Consider the following 25,696-nt stretch of genomic DNA (forward strand, 5'->3'; position numbering starts at 1 on the left):
ACCTGAGGGGAATTATTCCTCATAATTACAGGGATTAAAATAAAGTGCACTTGAGCTATATTTTGAAGACAGCTAAGGGATCTGTGAGGTAGTTAAAAGTAATAGTAGTTTTCAGAGATGTGTGGTTAGCAGGCTAGTTGAAGTAGACTGGAGAATCCATAATGGGGAACAAACTGAAGTAAGACTTGGAAAGGCAGTTGGAATATAGAGTGGATCTTCTATTAAAAAAAAAAAACGGGGGGGTGGAGTCAAGATGGCAGAGAGTAGACAGATCTTTGTCTGAACTCCTCCTAATGTCCCTCAGATCAAAACCAGATCATGTCTTTGAACTGGTTGGAGTGACAGAACCCACAAATAATTGGAGTGTAACTAATTTCCAGCAAAAGATATTTTGGAAGAACTTCAGAAAAGGTCTATTTCAATCGAGCATGGGGGGATACAGCCAAGTACAGGGGTAGCATAAGGACCCAAAGTAGTATGGCATCCACTCACTGGGGGAATCTAGCAGAAGACTCTTAGCCAAAATACAGCAGCATTCTATTCTGTTTCAGAAGCCAGTAGATCAGCAGACTAGCTGTGACATATCCAGTGCAACTACAACAGGCAAATAGTGATCCCTGAACCCCAGTATAACACAAGACTTCTCCATGTCTACCTAGCACAGGTAGGACAGCAATACCAGCCCCAGGATAGCATGAAGTCATTATTGTCTCTAGAGGAAGCTTGGAACAATCTCACCTCTGCCATAAAAGCAGACCTCAGTCTTTAAAAATGAGCTAAACAGGGGCAGCTAAGTGGCGCAGTGGATAGAGCACCAGCCCTGAATTCAGGAGGACCCGAGTTCAAATCTGGTCTCAAACCCTTAACACTTCCTAGCTGTGTGACCCTGGGCAAGTCGCTTAACCCCAGCCTCAGAAAAATAAAAAAAAAATAATAATAATAAAAATGAGCTAAACAGCAAAAAGAATTCTGACCATAGATAACTTTTATGGAAATAGACAACAACATTCAAACACTGAGGACACTAAAGGCAAATTGTCTGCAGATGAAGCACCAAAGGATGATACAAGTTGATCTCCCTCTCATAAGACTGTCTTGGAAGAATTCAAAAAGAATCTTAAAAGAGAGAAGAAAAATGGGGAAAGGAAATGAGAACTTTGCAGTAGAGTTGGAAAAGGAAACACAGAAATGATCTGAAGAAAACTTCTTTTAAAATAGAGTTAGAGAAATGGGAAAAGCATACAACTTCTTATAAAATAGATTTGACAAAATGGAAAATGAAACCAACTTATTGAAAAGCAGAATTTGTGAAATGGAAAATGCAAAAGGAGATGAAAAAGTTAACTGAAGAAAATAATTTACTAAAAATTAGAATTGAATAAATGGAAGTGAATGACTCAATGAAACATCAAGAATTAGTCAAACAAAACCAAAATAAAAAAAAAAGAAAGAAAGAAAAAATGGAAAAAAATTTTTAAAATATCTCATTGAAAAACAACTAACCTGGAAATTAGATCGAGAGACAGTCTAAGAATTATTTGACTTCTTGAAAACCATGATTAAAAAAAGGAGCCTCGACAATATTTTTCAACAATCTTTAAGGAAAACTGCCCCGATGTCCTAGAACCAGAGGGTAAAATAGCCATTGAAAGAATCTACTGATCACCTCCTGAAAGAAACCCCAATATGAAAACTCCAAGGAATATTGTAACTAAATTTCAGAATTATCAAATCAAGGAAAACATATTGCAAACAGTCAGAAAGAAATAATTCAGATATTGAGGAACCCCAATCAGGATTACTCAGGACTTAGAAGCTTCCACTTTAAAGAATCAGAGAGCCTGGAATATGATATTCTGTAGGGCAAAGGAATTTGGATTGCAGTCAATCTCTGGGGAAAAGATAGAAATTCAATGAAACAAGTGAATTTCTGTTGTGTCCTGCTTTCTAGAGCCCCCAAGTTGGGATGACAAAATACAATGTGCTTTGTAGAGCCCTTATACTGGGGTGATTAAAATATCCTTTCCTAGTGGAGAAGTGATGAGGCAGGACTCCTGAAGATGGTGGGAAAATGGAGTCTGTTTATTTCAAGGACTTTCCCCTTTATATAATGTAACAAAAAAAAATACTGTGCACGTGGGACCACATAAACAATGTAGAATTTATTATGCTTCAGCTGAAGTAAAAAATAATAATAATAATAAAGCAATTAGCAATTCTGATCTCAGATCAACCAAAAGCAAAAATAGATCTAATTAAAAGAACAAGGAAGAAAATTACATTTTGCTAAAGGGTACCACAGATAATAAAGTAATATAAATACTAGATATATATGTATCAAGTGATATAGTATCATTCCTAAAGGAGAAATTAAGACAAAACTGCAAGAAGAATTAGACAGCAAAATTATACTATTTTTTAGAGTACCTCAAACTTGCTCTCTTAAAATTAGATAAATTAAATTAAACCACAAAATAGATAAGGAAGAAGTTAAGGAGGTAAATAGAATTTTAGAAAAATTAGGTATGATAGGTTTTTGCAGAAGAGTCAATGGAAACAGAAAGGAATTTTTTCTCAGTGGTACATGGAACCTACCCAAAAATTGACCATGTATGCATGAAAACCTCAAAATCAGATGCAAAAAGGCATAAATGTAAATGTATCTTTTAAATATCATGATGCAATAAAAATTACATGCAATAAAAGATCAGGAAAAAATAGGCCAAAATTTAATTGGAAACTAAATAATCTGATCCTAAAGAATGAATGGGTAAAACAACAAATCATAGACACAATTCATAATTTCATCTAAGAAAATGACAATAATGAGACAACATACCAAAATTTATGGGATACAGCCAAAACGGTTCTTAGGGGAAGTTTTATATCTAGATGCTTACCTACATAAAATAGAGAAAGATAAGATCAATTAATTGAGCATTCATCTAAAAAGGCAAAAAAAAAAAAAAAAAAAGAATAAATTAAAAACTAATTAAATACCAAATTTGAAATGCAGAAAATAAAAGGGGAAATTAATAAAACTAAAAGAAAACTATTGAACTAATAAACAAAACAGAGTTGATTTTGTGGAAAAAAACAACAAAATTAAACTTTTAGTTTACAAAAACTTTAAATTACAAAAACTTTGATTACAAAAAGGAAAGAAGAAAATCAAATTGCTAGCATGAGAAATAAAAAAGGTGAACTTTCCAGCAATAAAGAGAAAATTAGCAATAAATAGCAGCTATTTTGTCCAATTGTATGCCAATAAATCAGATAATTTAAAGAAATGGATGAATACTTACAAAACTATAGATTGCCCAGATTAACAGGAGGAAATAAAGTACTTAAATAGTCCCATTTTAGAAAAAGAAATTGAACAAGTTAATAATTACCTCCCTAAGAAAAAAATTTCCAGGGTTAGATGGATCTACATGTGAATTCTACCAAACATTTAAAGAACAGTTAATTCCAATACTATGCAAACTGTTTGGGAAAGGAGTTTTAACAAATTCCTTTTGTGATACAGATATGGTGCTGAACCTGAAACAGGTAGGGCCAGAACCCAAAGAAAATTATAGACCAATTTCCCTAATGAATATTGATGCAAAAATCTTAAAAATATATTAAGGAAGAGATTACAGCAAGTTATCCCCAGGATAATATACCATGACCATGTAGGATTTATACCAGGAAGGCAGAGCTGGTTCAAGTTCATAAGGATTGAAGTAACTTGTTTAGAGTTACATAGCTAATCTATAAAAGAACTATTATTCAAACCACAGACCTTCTGGCCACAAATTGGGCATTCATTCTAGTATCCCTTGCTACCCCTTAGAAGGGATCTAATTGGCTCTATCTTTCAAACATCTGTGGGGTTGGGGAGGGTAGTGGCAGCTCAAGGCAATTGCCCAGATTAAGTAAGTGTTAAGTGTCTAAGGCAGTATTTGAACTAGGTTTCTTTCACTGCAGAGACAGTGCTCTATTCACTGTACCATCTAGTTTCTAATCATTTTGAAGTAGGAGCAGTACCTCTTTCTAAGTTGCCTTATAACTTCTCATAACTAACTTAGAATTTAGAACTTGCTACTTGCAAAGATCCCTTTGTAACTGATTAGTATCTTTCTTCACTTTTTAGAAATATATTATTTTAGGGGTTAGATAGTACAGTGGATAAAGTACTGAACCTGGTCTGGAGGATCTGAGTTCAAATCAAGCCTCAGACACTTAATAACAACTGTTCCTAGCTGATGACACTGGACAAGTCACTTAACCCCAAATGCACCCCCTTGCCCCCAAAAAAGAAGTATTTAAGAATTACAGCTTATTAGGATCCACTCCCATCTTTTAAAAGTGTAGTATTTCAGCAAAATAACTGTTTGGACATGTATACATATATTGTATTTAATTTATACTTTAACATATTTAAAATGTATTAGTCAACCTGCCATCTGGGGGAAGAGGTGGGGGGAAGGAGGGGAAAAACTGGAACAAAAGGTTTTGCAATTGTCAATGCTGAAAAATTGCCTATGCATATATATCTTGTAAATAAAAAGCTATAATTTAAAAAAAAAAAAAGAAGTGTAGTATCTTAGAATTACTTCATGGAATCATTGCATAAAAGGGATCTTTAAAAGTCATCTAGTTCAGCCTTCTAACAGATACAGGAATCTATTCTACAGCATTATAATGAATTAATAGGAATGTGATCAGCAGACCCGAAAAAATCTTACACTCTTATACAATATGGAGACTTCTGTTCTAATTAAAGAAATTTGCTGGAGAAAAAATCTAGCAGAGTCTTTCCTCTTCAGAAAAACAACAACAACATATCTTTCGCTAAGAAAAAATAATAATAATCTGAAGTAACATAGGGTTTCTTCAGGGGAGGCTCTGGTGGGTCAACAGGCTAAGTATTATACCAGTAATATAGGATTATGGTTCTAGAACGAGGAAAGAATGTCAGTTAGTCTAACTCATTCATTTTATATGGAAAGGTGATTTAACCAAGGTTCTATAGGTAGCAAGTGTAAGAAGTGATTTTTTTTAATCCAATCTTTCTGACACCAGAACTAATGATATTCTCCCCAGCTGCTGCTTGTCTATTACTAAGCAAAGGGTATGAGATTGTGAAGCAGGGAAGGGGAAAGAGAGGTAGCAGAATTCATATGGTAAACAGAAGTAAACAGAAATATCTCCTGAATACCAATGAAAATGTGTAGAACCTGCATCTTTGGATAAGGTTTGATAGTCTTGGGAGAAATCCAGTTACTACTATGGGTAGTAGTTGTAATAAACAACTCTGATAAATAATGCTATATGGATGTGAAATATGCTGCAGCTTCTTTGTCATTATGTCCTTGGGGGACATGCTAGGGAATTATGAGGTCTTTTACTAACTAAACTCCCTTGAATAAGGTTTCAGATGCATCTCCTCTTTTTTTATTTCTAGTCTTCTATCAGTTCATAGATCAGACTTATAATTGCTTAAAATCCAATTTAGAAATTGTATTTGCATAGACTTGCCAGAGTTACTTTGTCTTTAATGACCTCTGTAGTTAAGTCCATGTTGTAAATTATTTCTAAAATTTTTTTTTGTTTGCAATCTTATTTTTCTTAGGCTTAATTCAGACTTCCATTATATAGGAAAAGCAACCATAATATGTAATATTATTTACTCAACTTTAAATTGAATTACTTTGGGTTTGATTTACAAAGATGTTTTTGGTTTGCTTTATGTCATTCTTATTTTGATTTGGGATTGTCCAAGAGATAAATTTTGAGAATGATTTTGTTCCTATGAGGTTTAATCTTAAGCAGTATGATCATTGTACAAAAGGCTTCAGTCTAAAGTTAAAGAAGGCTAATGTTGCAAACTTGGCACTTAGTCAAAGACTGCTTGCCAAATAAGTATTTACTGGTCTTCCTTAATGATCTGAACTCAGAAAAGAGCCGGAAAAATATACATTGTGTTCTTTAGGGCTTTACAGTGTAGATATATCATTTGTGATGATGATTTTTCATAATAAAAAAGAGTTTACTACGTAAAAGACTTAAGTAGTATCTTGGAAAAACCAGTATTATTTTCTATTTTCATAGATTATTAAATTAAATAATATAGAAAATGTTTTTAAGCCTCAAAGAGCTACCTAAATATTATTACACAGAATGCAAATGTTAGGCAGAACTACTTCTAAATACCAATGAAAGCATATGGAAACTGCATCTTTGGACAGTTTTGATAATCTGGGGAGCAGTTCAGTTGCTACTCTGGGTGGTGGTCATAATAAACAACTCTGACAAGGAGAGGTATGCTAAATGTGAAATAAGTTGCAATTTATTTGTCATTCTGAGCTTGGAGATCATATTGGGAACTGTCATAAAAAATAAAATCCTTTTAGTTCTTTTAGTAAGTGATAAGGTTACTGAATAAGGTCTAAGACTCATCTTATAAATAATTCTATTATATTGGAACTATTCTAACATACTAGCGCATTCCAGTTCTACATTATTTATAGGTCATATTCTTCAGACTAAGCTTAAGTTAAGACCAATTCGTAATCCAGTCATATAGTCAAGTCAGCAAATATTACTGAACGCCAGACAGCCATCATTAATGTTTGCTTTTTCTTTAAAAAAATTTTTTTTTTTTTTTTATTGATGTCTATTACTTTTGTAGCAAGCATTTCAGGGGAAGAAAGGCATTCTTTCTTGCCCTCTAGATTCAACTCACCATTATAACAGTGAAAAACAATTAAGGAACCATTATTTGATATGGTAAAAATTTCAAGGTTCTGTTGACATAGATATGTGAGTCTAGGCTATTTTGTCTCTGTCAAGGAAGTTGATAGCTAGAATTTTTAGCTACTAATTTTACTTGCTTCTGTTCTATACAAGTTTAAGACTTCACTTAGACTTTTAGGGCATCTTATATAAAAACACAACATGCTTTGGCAAAGAATTCGAGATATAGCAGATCTACCTTGGATCTTTCCAAAGGTATTTATTATTATTATTATTATTATTATTATTATTATTATTATTATTATTATAGATGTCCCAGACTATGACATTATGGCATGAACCTGAAGCAGTTGGAACACATGACCTCAGGGAACAGAGTTACACAGTTTTCTGTTTTTTAACCAATATGACTTAGTTTGTATGTGTAATAAAGCTCTGGCCAATGCATTCCTATCTCTTCTCATTTATTTCCCTTTTTAATCTAAACATTTTATTCCAAATAATAATTTTTTTCTAGTTTTATAAAGCATGGTTTTCATTCAGCTGAATCTATTAATTTAAATAGTATTACTGTGTTTATTATTTTATTACATTGGCATTATGTAGCATGAAATTGTTTGACTCCATTCTTTGGATAGGATGCCATATCTTAATTTAAATTTTCACATGAAAAATGTGCCAAAAGAGTAGCCCTGAGTTCTAATATCCGTAAAATTTTGTATCTATTAAAAATAAAAATACCTTGGTGCCCAACTATGTTATGATTTGACCCTGTCGGCATAATTTTGGAATCAGGCAGGGATGAAAATTTGATATTTCTGTCTTCATATATTTTTGTTTATAACTTTTGTAAAAATACATGTTCAATGATAAACTGCCTCCTGAGGCGTGGTTTCCAACTGTTTCAAGTCCATGTCATAGTGCCATAGTTGTGTTTTTATATAAAATGTCCCAAAAGTCTAAGTGAAGTCTTAAACTTGCATAGGCTATAGACTATCTACAGTCTATTGAATCTATTTATCTACTTTTTAATTCATTTTTGAAGATAGGTAAAAAAAAATTCAAATAAACACTAAGGTGGTAAATATTACCAGCAATACTCTGTTGGATCAGTTAGGAATATTTTAGGTTATCTTATAATATACAGTAGATCTAACTTATATGTGTGATTTTTCTTTCTAGGTGCTTTTATTCCTGGTGTTCCTGTTCAACCTGTAGTTTTACGATATCCAAACAAACTGGTAAATTCTGTTCAATTGTAGATTAAATATTGAGGCCAGTAAATTGATGGTTAGAATTATAATGAGCTTTAATGTATCCATGGTGCATTTATTGGCTTTTGTTTACACAACAGTAGTAAACAAACTGTAGGAAATCCTCTAGGGTACTGTGGACCGAGTTCAACACATCTTTCCAGAAGAAGTCACGAGAGGCATAATAGGTTTTGTTGTTCATAATGTACAAGTAACATATTAATGAAAACATCTTTTGCTCCAAACATTCTGATTAATCCCTTCCAGTCCTTTTGTAAATGAAACGTTAGATATATAAACTTCTATATTTATATAAATCTTTTCTATATTTTATATGGAGCAGATATGTGTGTATATATAGACATGTACAAATGCACACATTCACTGATTTTATTCCCTTAGAATATAAATATAAATAAAAATAAAATTTTAATTTATAAATGCTTTTTTCTTTTGTAACTCTTTAAGTGTAATAATAATTTACATTTAGATTTACTCTGTAAAAATATGGATTTCTTCTAGTTATGTTACTTTTTAAAAAAGCTTTATACTAGCAATGAAGAGATTCGAATTCTAGACTTAACTTGGTCACTGTATCTTATCACAATTTCTTGGGCCTTGATTTCCTCCTTTTCCTCCTAAGTGGTTAAATTTATGATCTTTAGGGCGCTTCCATCTATAATGCCTTGTAACTTTGGAAATGAGTGAGGAGTATGTGTGTATGTTTATGTATGTATTAAATACATGCATATATATACATTTGCATAAATTGATATATTACATATATATTATGTACATACATGTATATTATATAGCAAATGTGAAGTGAGGGGAGAAGTCATAAAAAGACTAGCCTACACAAATAGATAAAAAGATTGCTCAGGAGCAGAGAGAGCAAAGGTGTCATTAGGATGGATCCAAATCCATGGTTATGTATCTTTCAGTACCATACAGCAACTGAGCAGAAAGAAATTTAAAAAAAAAATTAAACATGATGTATGGTTAGGAATTTGTGTGGTTAACTCAGAAGAAACCATACGAGAACTTTAAGTGGCCAAGAAGACTATAACTGACCTTGAAATCCGATGTAAAAATTAAATCCCCTCAAGCCAAAAAGGAATTATCTGGGTGAAATGGGGAAAGATGAGCAGGGAGAGATTATCCCAGTTAGAGAACAGTTTATATGTGATGGAGATGGCAAATATCTTGGTGATCAAATGAGGGAACTCTGAATTAGAATTCTTAGAAATCTTAAAAAGGTTGATGATAAATTCTAGGGTATAGGCTGGGGCTTCCACTGATGTGTAGTTAATGTGGCATAAAGATAAAGGCTATAGAGGTAAGACAGCTTGATCAGTACAGATCCTGAAGTTTTAAAGCTAATTGGGGATAGGGGAGTAGAGATACGAAGTAGGATGTGAGCTGCGTGGGAAGGGATTGCTCCCAGAATAAACATTGGCAGTAGTATGAAGAGTGTCACAGGAATGAATGTCAAAGTCTTCAAATAAACTCATCATTTGTAAATAGAATGTGGCAATACAGCTGTGACACAGAAGTGTTTAAAAAATGTGGAAGACATTGATTGCCTTTTTTCATTCCCTTTCTAATTGAGACAACAGGATTGGAAGCAGGTGAAAAAAGACCATGGGGGAAGCAATTTTTATTTAACAAGAGAAAACAGAAAGAAGGGATGAAAGGTCAGAAATAAAAGTGAGTTTGCCCAGAACACAGTAGTCATGCCACAGTACCGAACAAAAAATATAAAGTTGGAATCATTAAATTTTAATCAATTAATTGTATTCAATTAAATTTATCTTTAGGATACAATTACCTGGACATGGCAAGGACCTGGAGCGTAAGTCAGTCGAAATTTTCTTTTCTTTCTTCTGTGTTGTTACTCCCAAAAACAATTGACAAATTCTCAACCCATACTTTTTCCATTTTGCCACACTTCCCTCACAGAGAAGCATGATATTTTGGATAATGAGATAACCTTAAAACCAAAGTGACCTGGATTCAAGTCTTGACTCTGACAGATATACCCCTGAGTTAATCAGTCTGCATTGATAGATGTTGTTTCTTCGCCTGGAAATTCTCTGTACCCAATAAAACCAGATCTAGTTACTAGTATCCTTTTATGTTAAATGTCATGTAAAAGTCAAAAAGGTAGCAAGGAAACTATGGATACTTTTTCAAACACTCTTTGTATCATAATGCATTTCAGCTTGTTGTATAACAATAATATTGAATACACTTAAACTCTGACTTGTTTCTATACTTCCCACTTCTAGGGAATTTAAGTTAAATGGACCCCAAATGAGGAATAAGAATAACTGTTTTAAAATTTTGATTATTATGTATTTATACAGTGCTTCAAAAGATCTATAATTTTATCTTTATAGAACTTTTTTATATACACATTATACACACACACACACACACACACACACACACACACAGTATAGCAGATGATTACATGAATTTCCTTGATCAATATAATTGTCCAGTGCTAGTTTCTCCAAAATTGAACAGATTCATCTCTAGACAATATTCAGATAATCTGTTATATCACCAAACCTATATTTGAACACTTTTTTCAATTTGTGTGGGGCCTGCCATAGCTTGCATTCTTTTAATATAGCATTTAGTAATCCAGGGTCACCTTTATGCCATGATGAGACATTTGAGTAAAACTTTAATTAAGGTCATATTTATTTAATGAAGATAACTACCATTATATTAATGGGAAGAAAAAGAGAAATAGTACATTGTTAATTCAGTATTTGTTATTTTTAAAGGACTTGAAAGGAATGCTTTATATACTACTTATATATATTACTTTAATTCAATAAAGAACTTCTCTCATCTTTATTATTTGCCAACTAATTGAATTTTAACAGCTAAACCTTGGGCTAAAGGTGTAATTCAGAATTCATGAGAATTAAATATACAACAGTGCCATCTAGAGGGAAGTTTGTGCCTAAAATTCTGGCATCAGCATTTAGAATGTTTAAACTGAATTTAAAATGTCTCACTTTTTTTTCATAATTATTCTTTTCTTATTTTTTTTTTTTTTAAGGTTGAAGATTTTATGGCTTACCCTATGTCAGTTTCACAATTTCGTGGAAATTGAGGTTAGTAGAAAAGAAATGATAAAGATTCTTTATATTCTTCAAGGCTTTTTAGAGGTGTTTCATAAATACTTCATCAAGATGAGCTCTCTTCTAATTCTTAAAATTATTTGAATAATATTTTTACAGTCAAATAGGAAGCTTATCTCTAAAGTTATACTTTTTTATTTTGATTTTTATCATTAATATGTATTACGTATATAAGTAGGCATTTATGCAATATGTTATAATTCTCTAAATTATTCTACTTTTAATATTGATACTGACACTATTGCATGCTACTGATGATAAGAAATGCTTATTTGCTAAGTCTTTTTTTAATTAGGCAATAAAAATAATACATCAGTGTTGGCCTATGTCAGACTTGTGAAATTCTCTGAATTTCTTTAAATATAGTCAGCATTTTTCTGGACAAGTTTTTACCAAGAATTTTGGTAAAAGCAAGATCCTAAGCCTGAAAAATACAGACAATTAAGAGCAGCAAAATTCTGCTTGTTTCCATCTGAATTAATCTTGCTACATAATACAGAAATAGGATATTATATCTGTTTTCATTGTTTTAGTAGAATGTTAGATACATTATAAGGTACTTTATGATGACATTAATCCAAATCTAAGATATTATTAAGTAATGTTTCCAGGCTTTAAATACAGCAAATTTTTTTATACAAAGAAAACAATGGGTCATTCTTATGAAATGATTTGTTCCTTATCATAATAGGAAGAAAGAAATACGAGGTTGTTTATAGTTAAAAGAACACTAGACCAAAAATCAGGAGATATAGACTTTGTAACAGGTTCTACCATTTAGTAGTTGTGGGATTTGGGGCCAGTCATTTTATGTCTTTATTTCTAGAATCCTCAATTAGAGAACTAGGTCATCATAGCATTTAGAGCTTAAGGGTACCTTAAAAGTGGTCCTCTTCGCTTATCCTAAAGTACATTTCCACCTTAAAATTCTATGATTCAGTTATCCTATACTTTGGGCCAAAAGTATGTGAGAGTAATAAATCTGAAAGAAATAAAAAGAAATGGGTTTAAGAACACAATGTGTGTTTTGATAAATATCATAATTGTGGTTTAAAAGTTCTCATATGTTTTTCAAACCTTAGCTTTTAACTGCATACATCCTATTCTTTTTAGTGGAATGAGATAATTATTTAAAACTGGTTTCTATTTAGTGATGTTAATAGTAGAACATTACTGATTTTAATTAAGGAATGTTCACAAAACTCTTAAATATTTTTATGTTAACGTAGAAGTGAGTTCATAGAAAATTAAAATTTATACTTTGTAAACCTTTAGAGAAATTCTTTTAATGGAAAGAGAATTCCTAATTTTAAAATGCTATGTAAGTGTAAGCTGTTATTATTATTTAGACAAATGTGGCTTAAATTTACTGCTTCCTGTAATGGGTTGATTTTGTAGAAAACTAATATAAGATCCCTTTGGAGAAAGTCAATGAAGAAATTTAGAAATTTTGATGTTTGTGATTTATAGAATTAGTGAAATAAGATTAGATACTTAAAGACATTTTCCTCTTTTTTCTGAGTGTCCATATAAATGAGTGCAAGACTGGTTATTTAAAAGTTTTGAGAAGTCAAGATCTGTAAATTTGTAGAAATTAATAATTTTAAAGTGTATATTAGTTTTTAACCTATGTATGAATTATTCATGTGTGCTAACTTTCTAAATAGGTTAAATGTCAAATAACTGCAAAAAAAAAAGTGTATAACCTATTTTAATTTTTTATGTATCTTTAAAGGACATGATAGCACCAAAACAAAAACCTAGATGTTAGCTTTCAAAAATATAAACTAAGTACTGCTTTAGAGACCATGAAAATGATATTCAAATAGATGCAATTCTATTGTGAAATTCAAAACAAATCCCAACCTGATTTGAGGATATAACATTAGCTAGAGGGGGAAATTCAACTCTGTGTTCATTTTTCAAAACAAAAAAATTAATTTTACTTGGTTTCAAGGCAATGATGGATCTTTGGTGCTACATAATTCCAATTATTTTGTCAGATTTCAGGTCATGTTAATGTTAGCAGAGATAATTTTGTTTTGTTTTCATGTGGTAGGAAACCAGTTAGTATAGAGTTATAATTCACTGTTTTGTATTTAGTTTCTTCCAGTATATACACCTTCAGAAGAAGAAAAGAAAAATCCAGCATTGTATGCAAATAATGTGAGAAGCATAATGGCTAAGTAAGTATACTCTACTGCTATGTTCTTGGCATTCATCTGGAAAAATTACCATTCAAGAGAGACAGTCAGATTCAATATTTTTATTATCCTATTGATTAATCTTTAGTAAATTAATAAATTCTCAGAAACATCATTCATTATTTCGGTGATTGTTGTAAGACAATTACAGGACTTGGTAGTATTTATCACTGTAAACAAGGTTTCAGAAATTCTTGTCTATCTTATATTTTCCCCCTATAGCATTGCTGTAGAAAAGGAAAATTTAGTGTAACTCTTTGGGGAAATGGATTAAATACAAAAAGAAAAAAGAAGACATTGCCCTTCTGAGAATAGGGCATAGATTTCAATGAGTCTAACAGTTTATGTTAACATGTCAATCTGATGGAGTAACATCAAATTTCTAGAAAGTGATGAATGATGAGTAATTTAGATTTACTTTTTTATATTCATATACCCTTGTTCTTCAACATTACAGCACAAGAATCTTGTATCCAAAGGTAAAGCATTGTTGGTATATCAGTCATACTCAGGTTTTCCATATTAAATCATATGGTTGTTGTTTTTTTTTGTTTGTTTGTTTTGTTTTTACAAAGGATGGAAGAGCCATTTCAAGAACATTAAGTACCAGTTCAAGTTTGGGATTGTGGGATGCATAAATCAAAATTCGCTTTTACTAGTTTATCACTTTATCAAAGGCCATTAATATTCATAGATTAATTGTCTCAGCTTTGTATAATTGTATGTATATTTTTATAGTATTTCAAAGGTGATTTTGATAATATTACTGTGACATTAAGATTACAGATTGCATGCAGTTAGAAATTTAGAAAATATTCCCAGTTCCAGCTGTCGTTAAGTTCTTCAGTTATTATGGTCAATGAGTAGAGTTCAGTTCAAGACTCCCTCTCCCCTCTCTAACCATCTTTCGTCCTTCCATGTCCCATCCTCTCCCTTTTCCTTCTCCTTTTTTCTCCTTGCTTCTCTTCTCATATTTACTGTCAGGAAGGGCTGCCTCCGAATTAGGCCCATCGCATTCCCGGGAGAGACTAGCAGAAGCAGCGCCTAAAACAGTGAGTGGCTTTAAAATTGTGGGATAGCTTTGAAGATGAGAAGTTGTGTAAGTCAAATATAGCCCCATTATGTTGAGATGTGGACTTTATAGTCTTATTGCTTAAGTGATATTGTTACTTAAGTGATAAATTGTCCTGGTTTTCTGAAATAAATTCCATATTCTCATTATAGTTGATATATTCCCTATTTTTATAGATCTCTTAAAAAATTTTAAGTTAAAATAATTGATGTTGGCATGTGACATACATGAACTAAAAAACTGAAAATGATTCTTCTGTATGTCTATAAATTTCCTAGAAAGTAGGCATGAAGGGCATAGTTAAGGCAAATACTCTCCTCTTTTCTTTGTCTATCTTTCATTCTCTAGTACTTCTTTCCTTTTCCCTTCTCCCTTTTCCTGCTAGAAGGGTCTACCTTAATTAGAATGCTTCATCATGATGCAGAATTAAAGACTAATTGCACAGGTGGAAGCTGTTATTGAATATATACTTGCTGGCTGAGCTTTAGGAGTACTTTTTAAAATAATTTATTAACCTCTTAAGGAATCAGGACAGTTCATCTTTTCAAAAATATTCTGTCATAAGTATGACTTTCTTTTTTTAAAAAAGTGTAGGATAGAGGACAATTTTTATAAATATACAGTTAACTCTTAATTATCTGTTAACAGAGAAGATCTATAGGGTGGCTGCTATCAACAGATAATATATAAGGCAACTTTAATTAATATAGTAAAGGTAAAGTAGAGCATTATTAGAAAGAGCACTAGATTAGAAGTCAGAAAACTTGGGTTCTTTATCACTTATTAACCACTTCTGGCAAATCCCTTTCCAAATTTCATTTATTTGCAAAACAATGGGGCAGAACCAAATACACTCCACTCCAACATTTCTTCTGTCTCCTACATTCAGATTCTCTGTCTTCTAAGGAGATCAAAGAACATCAAGAAACATGAATATCAGAGAAGTACAGTATAGCTATGTAAAAGAAAGGATATTTTTGAATTCAGACACTTTTTGTCTTTCCATTTTAAACTTTACTCTTTAAAGAAAGTTATTTTAATTATTTTATATTAATTGATCATAATGTTATTTTTAAGAAACAATGAAATTGTTCAATAATAAAAGAGATTTACCTTACTAGAACGCTATTATTGAGAAGGATTCAAAAGCATGCTTAATAATATTTTCATTCTCCTAATCATTCATTCACTTTTCCTCCATAGAATTTCACACCTTGGTAACTAGTTGACTGAAAAGCAAACAGTTAGGTTCTGTGGGATAGATAGAAGTGAAATAGAGGGAGAAAAAGTCATTTTATGAGCTGTGGTAATCAGATAATATAAGCACAAGACAAATGGCACCTAAACAGAGATGTCAGATATGCTGCCTTCTAGAACCAGATTGAAATGTAACTGGGAAATATTTAACAAAATAAAAATACAATAAATCATCAATAATAATTCTTACAGCTACAGGGATCCTTATGTACTTTTTAGTAGCCCCCATTTCTATTTATTTGATACTACTGCCTTAGAACACAGTATATAACATATGTGTGTGTGTGTGTGTGTGTGTGTGTGTGTGTGTGTGTGTGTGTGTATAGACATACACACACATTCACACACTCACACACATATATTTAATTATATTTGACTCTATTGTGTTTTCTGGTCCTTTAATAACAGAGGAAAATCTCATTTTTTTTTTTTTTAAAGCCTAATAACATGTGAATACACTTGAAGTCATTTCACATGTACTCAAGTTTACTAATCAAATAATTAAGCTTTTATTAAATGCCTGCTATGTGCCTGGGATTGCTAAACCCTGGGAATTTAAAAAAAAAAGGCCAAAAAGAGTTCCTGCCCTCAAGGAGCTCAACATAATATAGGTAAAATATAGACAGGATAGATTGTTAATCATCCCCAGGTGATGCCATTAGCATGAAGGGAATTGAGATATAATCGGGATCAGAATTTTAGCTAAGTCTTGAAAGAGGTCAAAGGAAAAAAATGAGGAGCTGAGAGTTAAAAGAATTCCAGCATGGAGAACAGTTTTTGAAAGACCCCATACTCAGGAGATAGAGGGTGCAAGGAACAGCAAAAAGGTCAGATTACAGATTATGTGGAGGTAAGTAAGGTATAAGAAAACTGGAAAGGGAGGCAGCCACCAGTTTATGATAGAATTTAAATGCCAGAGGACTTCCTATTTTTTTAACATGTTATATTGTCCTTTAGAGTTTGAAAGGTTGATATCTCTGAATCATGAATAAATTTATTTTAGGCTGTTTTGTTTGTGATTCCTTTTATAGAAGTTCATGAATTTAGAAGTAAGAAGTTTGCTGAAATTAATTGTTCCTTCCTTGAATCAAATGGATTTTATTAAGTACATAATCATAGGCAGTGTTTTATAATTGCTCTTTGGTCAGTCATCTATCTCTTTACATTAATAACAGTCATGATTCTTTAGTTGCGTGGTTCTACACATTAAATTGACGTTCTACATTATCCTTTAAAAGAAGGTAATTTAGCTAAGTTGCTAAGCACTAGATTAAGGAATCAGAAGACTGGTACTCCAATCTCAGTTTCATGACAGCATGATGTTAGTCAAGTTGTTCAGTCTCCAGGCTACAATTTTCTTTATTTGTATTTCTTGTCATACAGTAAGTAGATTTAATTATGCACCATGCAAAGAATTAATAAATATAGCCCTTATCCATGAGTTTACTATATAAAATGTCTTTGGGCAATGTGTGGAAAAACATAGTGTAGTGGAAATGAGCACTTACACTACAGTAGATGTTTTTAATCCCAGCTGTGACAGCTAGTTGTATGAACTTGTCTAAAATTTGTTTCTCAGTTTTTCCAATTGGAAAATGAGAGGAATTGATTAAATGGTCCCCATAGTCCCTTCTAGTTTTTAACATTCTATCTTTGTGTACTTTTCCTTATAAAATATTATCTCTAATCCCTTAATCCCATTTATAGTTCTTTGAAATTTCCCTAGCCTTTCTGTCCTTGTTAAGAACTAAGTCTGATTCATGGTAAATGATGACGTTGATCATCTTGTATTTCCAATTTGCTTTATTTTAAATCATTCAGTTCTATACTTCATAAAATTTCTCTATTATCTACCCCTTCCTTTTAGTTCCTCCTATTACAATTAAATTCTAGTCCTTTTGTCATTTCTTTCTTACCTATGGAGTCTTATTGCTCCAATCCATCCTACACAGTACTGCAGTCTTTGCCTAAAATGTCATTTTAATCATATTACTGCCCTACACAGAATGAATTTTAGTCCCTATTGCTGACAAGATGCATTCTAAGATTTTTAGCTGCTCAATTCCTTTTTTTTTTTTTTTTTTTTTTTTTTTAATATCCCCATTGTTTAGCACAGTATTTGGCACACATAATAGGCACTTAATAAATGTTTTTGATTGATTAGCTTGGTATCCAAAATATTGCCTAATATGGTACCTACCCATCTTTATAACCACCTCTCTTCACCTAATCCCATACAATACCATTCCTACCAAAACACATTAGACACACTAACCTCCCAGGCAAGAATAGCCTTTTTTGCTGTCTTATTTGGGAAGTTAATGATGACCATGCTTCAAAGTTCATTTTGTCTCACTCTTTCCATGAAGCTTTCCTTAACACTCAGCTGTTCTTTTCCTTCTATTGTAGCACTTGGCTGTATGGCTTAATTGGGCATTTAGTATATACTTCCTGTGGGATAGTAGACAAAACACTTCCTTTCAGAAGACCTGAGTTTGAGTTCTAACTTAACTACTTCCCATTCTTTGGGCAAGTTACTTTTTTAGCCTATTTCTTAATCTATATAATGGGGTTAAATACTATTTCTTCTTTTTTTTTTTTTTTTTTTTTTTTGGTTGAAGCAGTTGGGATTAAATGACTTGCCCAGGGTCACAGCCAAGAAGTGAGATCAGATTTTGAACTCCTGACTTCAGGGCTGGTGCTCTATCCATCTAGCTGCCCCATAAATACTATTTCTCATTCACACAAGAGTATGGAGAGGAAAACTTCACACTGTAAGGCATCATATAACTGAGAGGTAATAGTACTAATAACACTTTAGTTAATTGTCTTATCCTAAATTGATTGTAAACCTTCAAAAACAGGGACATTATTTCTTTAGTATGTAAAATGGCATAGGTATTCAATAAATAATTACTTATGATAATTGAGCAGATGATTGGTAGTGGATGCTATTTAAATTTGATGGAAAAAATTTGAGAAGAGGATTTGTTACTAGCTATATATTAAATGTACCACGAATTTGTAAATGAAGACTCCTTAATAACAGTTATAATATCTTTGAGTATACTGTTTGTTTCCTGGTGGAGAAAAAGGGGGATAAATTCAGTCATCTATTGTTAAGGTTCATTGATTCTATCAAGACCATCTGCATAGAACAGATTTTGAGTGACTTGTAAATTCTTTCAGAGTTAATTTGGAGTGTTATCACTCTCATTTATAGTCATTCAATTCAACAAACATTTATTCAAATTTTCTCTTCAAATTCACCCATATTTTAAAATCTAATGTGACTGTCACAATATTAGTGTAGGTGTTCAGATTTGTGAGACAGAAATATTTCTTCTTCCTTCTCTCAAAAAACTTTTTTTTAGAAATTCAATATAGATACATTTGCGTATAACTGCCATAAATCCAAATTCTTCTGAATATTTTTCACTTTGTAACCATGACAGCTTAGGTGTGTTAATTTGCCACTCCTTGGAATAAAATCAATCTTAACCATGAGAACTTGCCAAGGAGCCAACTTCCTACTCATTTTCAGCTTTTATATTTGATCTCAAAGAAACATATGCCATTTTGCATACATCCTTTATTGAAAGGTTGTTTCTTTTTTTTTTTTTTTTTCCTTCTTCAGACTTTTTCAAGAAGGTTATTAACACCTTTGTCATTTAAATTATGTAGGCATCTTGCCAGAATTTGACTCTTATTCTCTAGATTTTTGTTTTCCTTTAAGAACCATGACCTCCATGAAAACTTTATATTTCTAAGAAATCTTCCAAATCAATAGAACTATTTTTGATTAATCTCTCACCTTTCAGTGATTGCCCTTCATACTAACATTTGAAAAGTTGGTCATTTGATACCACCCTTTAACAAATCAATTATAAGAATAGTTTCTGGAATAACTGAAGTACGAGGGTGCATAGAGTTTTTATATTAGTGTATGTTGACTAAATTGTTATATGTAATAGTATGCTTGCTCCTTCCTCTACCCAAACACTTTGGAGAAACCTGCCTTCAGGAGATAACTGTTTCATTACCCTGAATATTTAAAGGGATATGTGATCTGTTCACCCCTTTAAAATGATCAGAACAAAAATCACTGTGTTGTTAGTATTTGTGAGTAAGATAGCAGAAATTGTCTCAAAAGGCTAATACATGCAAAAATGTTTTATACCCTTCTGGTAATACTTTTGGTTCATTTTCAAAGATCTAGACCAAGTGTCTGGAAACAGTTATGGTTCCCATTCATGTCCACAGACATCTATTAAGGGAAGGCAAAGAAAAACAAGTAGTCCTTTTCCCCAAGAAGCTAATAGTAGGAATATAGCATGTATTTCTATCCCCAAAAGTATTTTACAGATTAGGATGTGGTAAGCTTTAAGAAAAAATGCTGAGTCAAGTTGCAGGTGGTGCAGAAGGGGCAGGTGGGGGGAGTTAAGGAAGGTATGTGAGGGGGTGAAGGGAAAGAAGCTAGAAAAAACTTTGAGGACTTAGTTTCAACCGAAAAAAAATGAGGAATGAAGTAATTCCTCAGAATTGAAAGAAGATTTCAGGAAGTCTAGATATAACATATGGGCATGCATAGCTAAAAAAAATAAGAAATATTCTGAAAAAAGAATAAATTTTGGTATATTCCACTGGTTTAATTTTAAGCTTAGTTTTTTTTTCAATTGTTTTTGTTTATTCTCTGATAGAATTTCTAATGAACTGGCAGACTACCAGGAGAAAAAAAAAAAAAAAGCAGCCAAAAGTCCCAGGACACTCTGGGGGGCTCCAACTGGATAAATAGTCCTTGGATAATCAAAACTTGCTTGAAAAATCAAAGAACTATTTTTCTATAGATATTTTATGCTTCATAGATTAACATTTTGATTGTTTTGATTATCAGTCATTTTTCATTAGCTGTTTTCCTTTTGCTCCTTCTTATAATTCATCATTGACCATTGTTACTTCAATTTTGATGTTGAACCAAATAATTGTATCAGTGAAAAATTTCTCACACAGTTAATTATTCATTTTTAATTCACATTTTTAGTAAATTTTATTTCCTGTGATCCTTATAGTAAATTTGCTTCCTAAATACACCAAGATCACTATTTTTGCATTTAATAAACTCTGTTTTTAACTATGGATATTTGATTTTGTGTTAAATTGTGGGTAGTTAGTACATTGAGATCTTGTTTTCAGCACTTTATATCATTAAATGCTGGAATTTTTTTATAAAGCTTATTTATTTGCACCCCATAGAAGTCTAGGCACAAAACAACTTCCTTATAGGGGATTTCACCTATGAGGCAATCCTACAATGTGGTCCTTTACAGACATTTTTATGGGGAAGTGAATGAAATCCATGACCCCAGTAAAAGTTCCAGTTAATAGAATTTCTATTTTACTATTCATACTTTGTTTAATAAAGTGGTGATTCAGTTCAAAAGGAGAGAGAGGCACAACTGTGTTGACTTGTATTTTCTAATCATCTGTGCATTGAGCTCATCACCTTTCTATAAGGAGGTAGGTAGCAAGCATTCTTTATCATCAGTCTCTGGAATCATGGTTGGTCATTACATTGATAAAGAGTTACGTCTTCCAAAGTTGTTTGTTTTGACAATGTTGTTGTTATTAAATAAATTGTTCTCTTGGTTCTTATTCACTTCACTCAGCATCAGTTCATACAAGTCTTCCCAGGTTTCTCTGAAACTTTCCATTTCATCATTTTATGGCACAATAGCATAGCATTATATTCATAGACCATGATTTGTTTAGTTATTGCCTATTCATGCCTCCCCTCCCCAAATAAATAAGATTTACATTTTGGGCATGGCTAATCTGTCAATTTCTTTTGCTTGACCATGCATATTTGAGATGTAGAGAAAGCAAATGCTTGTTAATTTTTTTTTTTTTTTAATCAATTTAAAACTTTTAAATAGATAAACCTTTGGGGAATTTTTTTTTTTTTTTAATTCTTTATTTCTTCGTCAGAGCAGTATGATACAAGGAATAGAGAGCCAACCTTGAGCCAAGAAGACCTGGATTCAAGTGTTGCTTCCAACACCTACTGACTGTGTTACATGCTCATGTCATTTGATCACTCAGTGATCTAGCCAATTCTTTAAGATTAAGTTTCAGAAAAAGTTCTGATCTGAATTGGTAGAGGGAATTTTCCCAATTGGGAGTTCCTTATATGAGTAAAATTACAGATCTAGACCATATCCCACATATGCCTGGGTTTTGTTCTAAAACTTACCCTTGTTTTATTCATGTTTCTTTTGTGTTTATCCTGGCTATGAAAAAATCTGTTCTTCCCATGTGAGATATAAGGTTTGAGCAAGCTATAAGAAAAAGCCTTCCTAGGAACTTCTCATTTATTCTATTTTTTTAATTCTCCATTTTTTTTTTTTTTTTACTTTTTTTTTTTTTTTTTTTTTTTTTTTTTTTTTTCAGTTTTGTAAGTTATTTACTTTTGAAATTTTGTACCTAACTGTTGAGAGATAGGCAGGTGTGCAGAGTCAAGATCCTGGAGTTCTGATATATAAGCTGTCAAAAGGAAAATTGCATTTACTGTATCCAGTCTTCTTTCTTAAAGGGCCTTGGGAGTTTCTGTAACAGATTACACATTTGAAGACTGCCAGCTGGCATTGGCTGAAGGACAACTTCGTCTCCCTTCAAACACCTGCCTTTTAGAATTTGCCAAGCTTGTGAGAAGCCTTGGGTGAGCAATGTTCTTATTCTTTTTTTGAGAAAATTAATTATGTTTCCTTTATCCAACATTACTAGTTCCCCAAAGTTAATCTACAGAAATTAGCATTTCAAGATAGAGGAAAAGGATATCAAGGCATTATTCCATTCTCTTTTACTTTTTTGCCTTTTTTTCCTTTAGTAGCACAGTTCAAAGGCTGGTCTGAATATAAGAAATAATCCTTGTCTCTTAGATGTTAAAATAAATATTTATCTAATCCAAAATATCTTTAGCCCCTCTAGAGTTGGAGCAACCCCTAAAGAATTTCCAGTCAGAGTTTAGAACTGGTCTGTGCAGAGCTAGACACAGAGTGAACTCTCAGACTAGAGAACCTTGGGAGTAGGTAGAGTAACAGATTCTTTTCCAAATTTATCCTTAAGCGTTCAACCTCAAAATTTTGTTTCTAAGATTTATCCTACTAGCAGTTGCTCTCAGTCCTAATTTTATAACACTTCTGGTCTATAGGTTATTTGAAGGAATCAATAAGCATGTATTAAGCAAGCAGTATTATGTGCCAGGCACTGAGGTTCAAAGACAAAAAATCAGTCCCTATTCTCAAAAATTCAGTCCCTATTCTCAAGGATTTTACATTCTATTAAATATAATTAGTAGATTAAAACTAATTTCTATTCATTTTGATGTGACAAAACAAAATGCCATTTTTATAAAAGATTAGATTAGTAGAAATTTGAGAAATTGTGGAATTATGGTGTGATCAGTGAAGTTATGAATTCTTTTTATTTTGAAAGTAGTTTAGATGTTACCAATACCTCTCAGGGGAACCAGTGTGAAAGGGACAGCTTTTCTCTGAAGTCATGCCAATTTTATTCAGTTCTGATTGCTTTTTTCCAGATCCTCTGATTCTGCATGGTACTCCCTTTCTAGAGTTGAACCCTACATTTGATCAGTCTTATTATCTGTCCCATCAGTCCCTTTACAGACTGCTTCCTTGCTGCCAACTACTTTTGGTTTGGGTTTCAATTATTCCTTAGAGGGGAAATTATTATTTTGCAATTAACTGAGTCCTCATTCAGTACGTAAAAATGTTTGGGTTGGTTGCTTTTTCCCCCTTACATGACTCTGCAGGGGAGAGAAGGTATCTGTTAAATGAATAGGTGGTGTAACAACCAGATAAATAAGCATTTAACCCAGAAATGAGCCTTTCTTAATCTTACAATATTCTGGACTCAGGGCAGTTTGGTGGTTCAAGGTTGAGATTAGAATGAAATGAGTCACACATAGTCTACCTGACACTTAACAAAAAAAAATTTGCTTTACAAAAGTATGGAAAAAGATACTCAGCCAGGAGTCACTCCGCACTTCAATGTATATTTATTAAATCTGAAAGGCACTGACTTATTTTTATTTATATAGGGTTTGAAAATCATATCTAAAGCTTGAGTCTTAGTCCCTTGTACTAATAAAGTTTTGAGGATATATTCCTTACCATTTAGGGAAAAAATAGAATGGATTCTACTCTACACACATCATATTCTCTTCTTCCTTGCTTCCTTCCATCTTTTCCCTCTTCGCCCTTACCTCTTTTTCTCCCTTTCCTACTCCCTCTACTTTTCACTTTCCTCTCACTCCTTTTCCTTCTCCCTCCCTTCTTTTCTCTCTCCCTCTTCTTCCTTTTACTCTTGTTCTCTTCTCCTTTTCTTTTTCTTCTTCTCTCCCTTTCTCCCTCTCCCTCTCCCTCTCTTTCTCACCCTTTCCCTCTTCCTCTCTCCATTCTCTTTTCTTCTGTCCTCCCTTCGTCTCTTACCCTTTGTAGTTTGTAGTACAATGATCTTGAAATCCTTTTCCATTTTACATGAAAAAGGAGGAACTCTAAGCAAAAATCTAAACTGCCAATTATCTGATTTCTCTTTGGAGACTTGATGTGAAATGAGCTACTCCATTTTTCTTTTTGTCTTCCTGGAGGAAACAAACTCCCAAAATGTAGTCACAAAGAGTCAGACCCAACTGAAAATGACTAATTCTAATTCTAAGGGATTCAGGAAAAATGCACACTAATGGTGGAGCTATGAAGTGGCTAAACAATTCAAGATATCAAATTGGAATTATACAAGAAAGTTTACTAAATTAACATACCCTTTATCCACTTGGGATACTTAGCTTAAGAAAGTCAAAAGCAAAAACAAAAAAACTGTATGCCAAAATATTTGATCACCCCTCTTTGTGGGAGCAAAGATTGAATAATAAAGTGAGTGCTTTATTACTTAAAGAACACTGACAAAACTATGGTCATAAATTATTATATGTTAAGAAATTACAATTATGCTGAATTCACAGAATCATGGTAGAAATTCTATTAGCTAATATAGAACAAAAATAAACAGTTAAAAGAGCATTGTAATATACAACAATATCAATGAAAAAAAATAGAATACTGAGTAATTGAAAAATCAGTGAAAATTCCAGAGAACAGATATTGACACATACATCCCTCACTATAGCAGGAGGCTCCTAGAATAAAAATATTGTATATGTATCCAATGTACTGGGTTTTTTTTTAATGGTTGTCCTTTGTCACAGGGGAAAATTTAAGGGAGAGTTAGGGATGGAGAAGAGTTTAAATGATCATTATTTAAGTACAAATACTAGTAAAAAATGTTGGGATGGATTGTTGACTTGTTACTTCTTTAATCTGCCATTGTCTGAAATCAAGAGCCTGAAAAGCTCAGTCTTTCATAGACTACCAAAGACCACATTTTGGAATGGCTCAAAATTATTAAAATTATCATTTCTTCTAAGAAAAAAATATTCTGTTTCATTAACTTTATTATAAGTCATTTATTGATATTTTTATCAAAGTTTAGACAACTCATTAATAACCTGAAATTTTATTATCAAAATCTTTCCCTTTTTTGCATATAGGTTAAAACCAGAAAAACTTGAAAAAGAGCTGGATAGATATTCAGAAAGTGCTAAGATGAAGAATGGAGAAAAAATTAGTCTTTCAGAATTTGCTGCATACATGGAAGTCCCAGTTTCTGATACATTGGGTGACATGTTTGCTCTATTTGATGAGGTAAGAATTATATTACCGCAAAGCAAAAGCATACCAACACCAACATTTGGTGATTAGTATGTCAGTAAACTCATGATAATGGTAGGTCCTATTGATATTTTATTTTGTTCATTCATTAAGCAAATATTTGTTATTTATTATGTTTAATATGCAATCTTGGTGTCAGGTACAAAAATAAATCATAATTCCTACTCTCTCAGTGCCCCTGATCCAATAGATAGAAAGAAGA

At 32.2% G+C, this 25,696-nt stretch overlaps 1 protein-coding gene across 1 annotated transcript in view; it reads left to right on the top strand.

Annotated features, from left to right (window-relative positions):
• Window positions 1-25,696, top strand: part of LPCAT1 (lysophosphatidylcholine acyltransferase 1) — a 128,270-nt gene that overhangs the window by 85,145 nt on the left and 17,429 nt on the right. The window contains exons 6-11 of the mRNA XM_074279162.1: window positions 7,927-7,985; window positions 9,818-9,852; window positions 11,077-11,131; window positions 13,262-13,344; window positions 22,281-22,406; window positions 25,314-25,467. Coding sequence (XP_074135263.1) covers window positions 7,927-7,985; window positions 9,818-9,852; window positions 11,077-11,131; window positions 13,262-13,344; window positions 22,281-22,406; window positions 25,314-25,467 — 512 coding nt within the window. The remainder of the gene's footprint in view (window positions 1-7,926; window positions 7,986-9,817; window positions 9,853-11,076; window positions 11,132-13,261; window positions 13,345-22,280; window positions 22,407-25,313; window positions 25,468-25,696) is intronic.

This window comes from Sminthopsis crassicaudata, chromosome 1, assembly GCF_048593235.1.
Source record: "Sminthopsis crassicaudata isolate SCR6 chromosome 1, ASM4859323v1, whole genome shotgun sequence".
Lineage (NCBI taxonomy): Eukaryota > Metazoa > Chordata > Mammalia > Dasyuromorphia > Dasyuridae > Sminthopsis > Sminthopsis crassicaudata.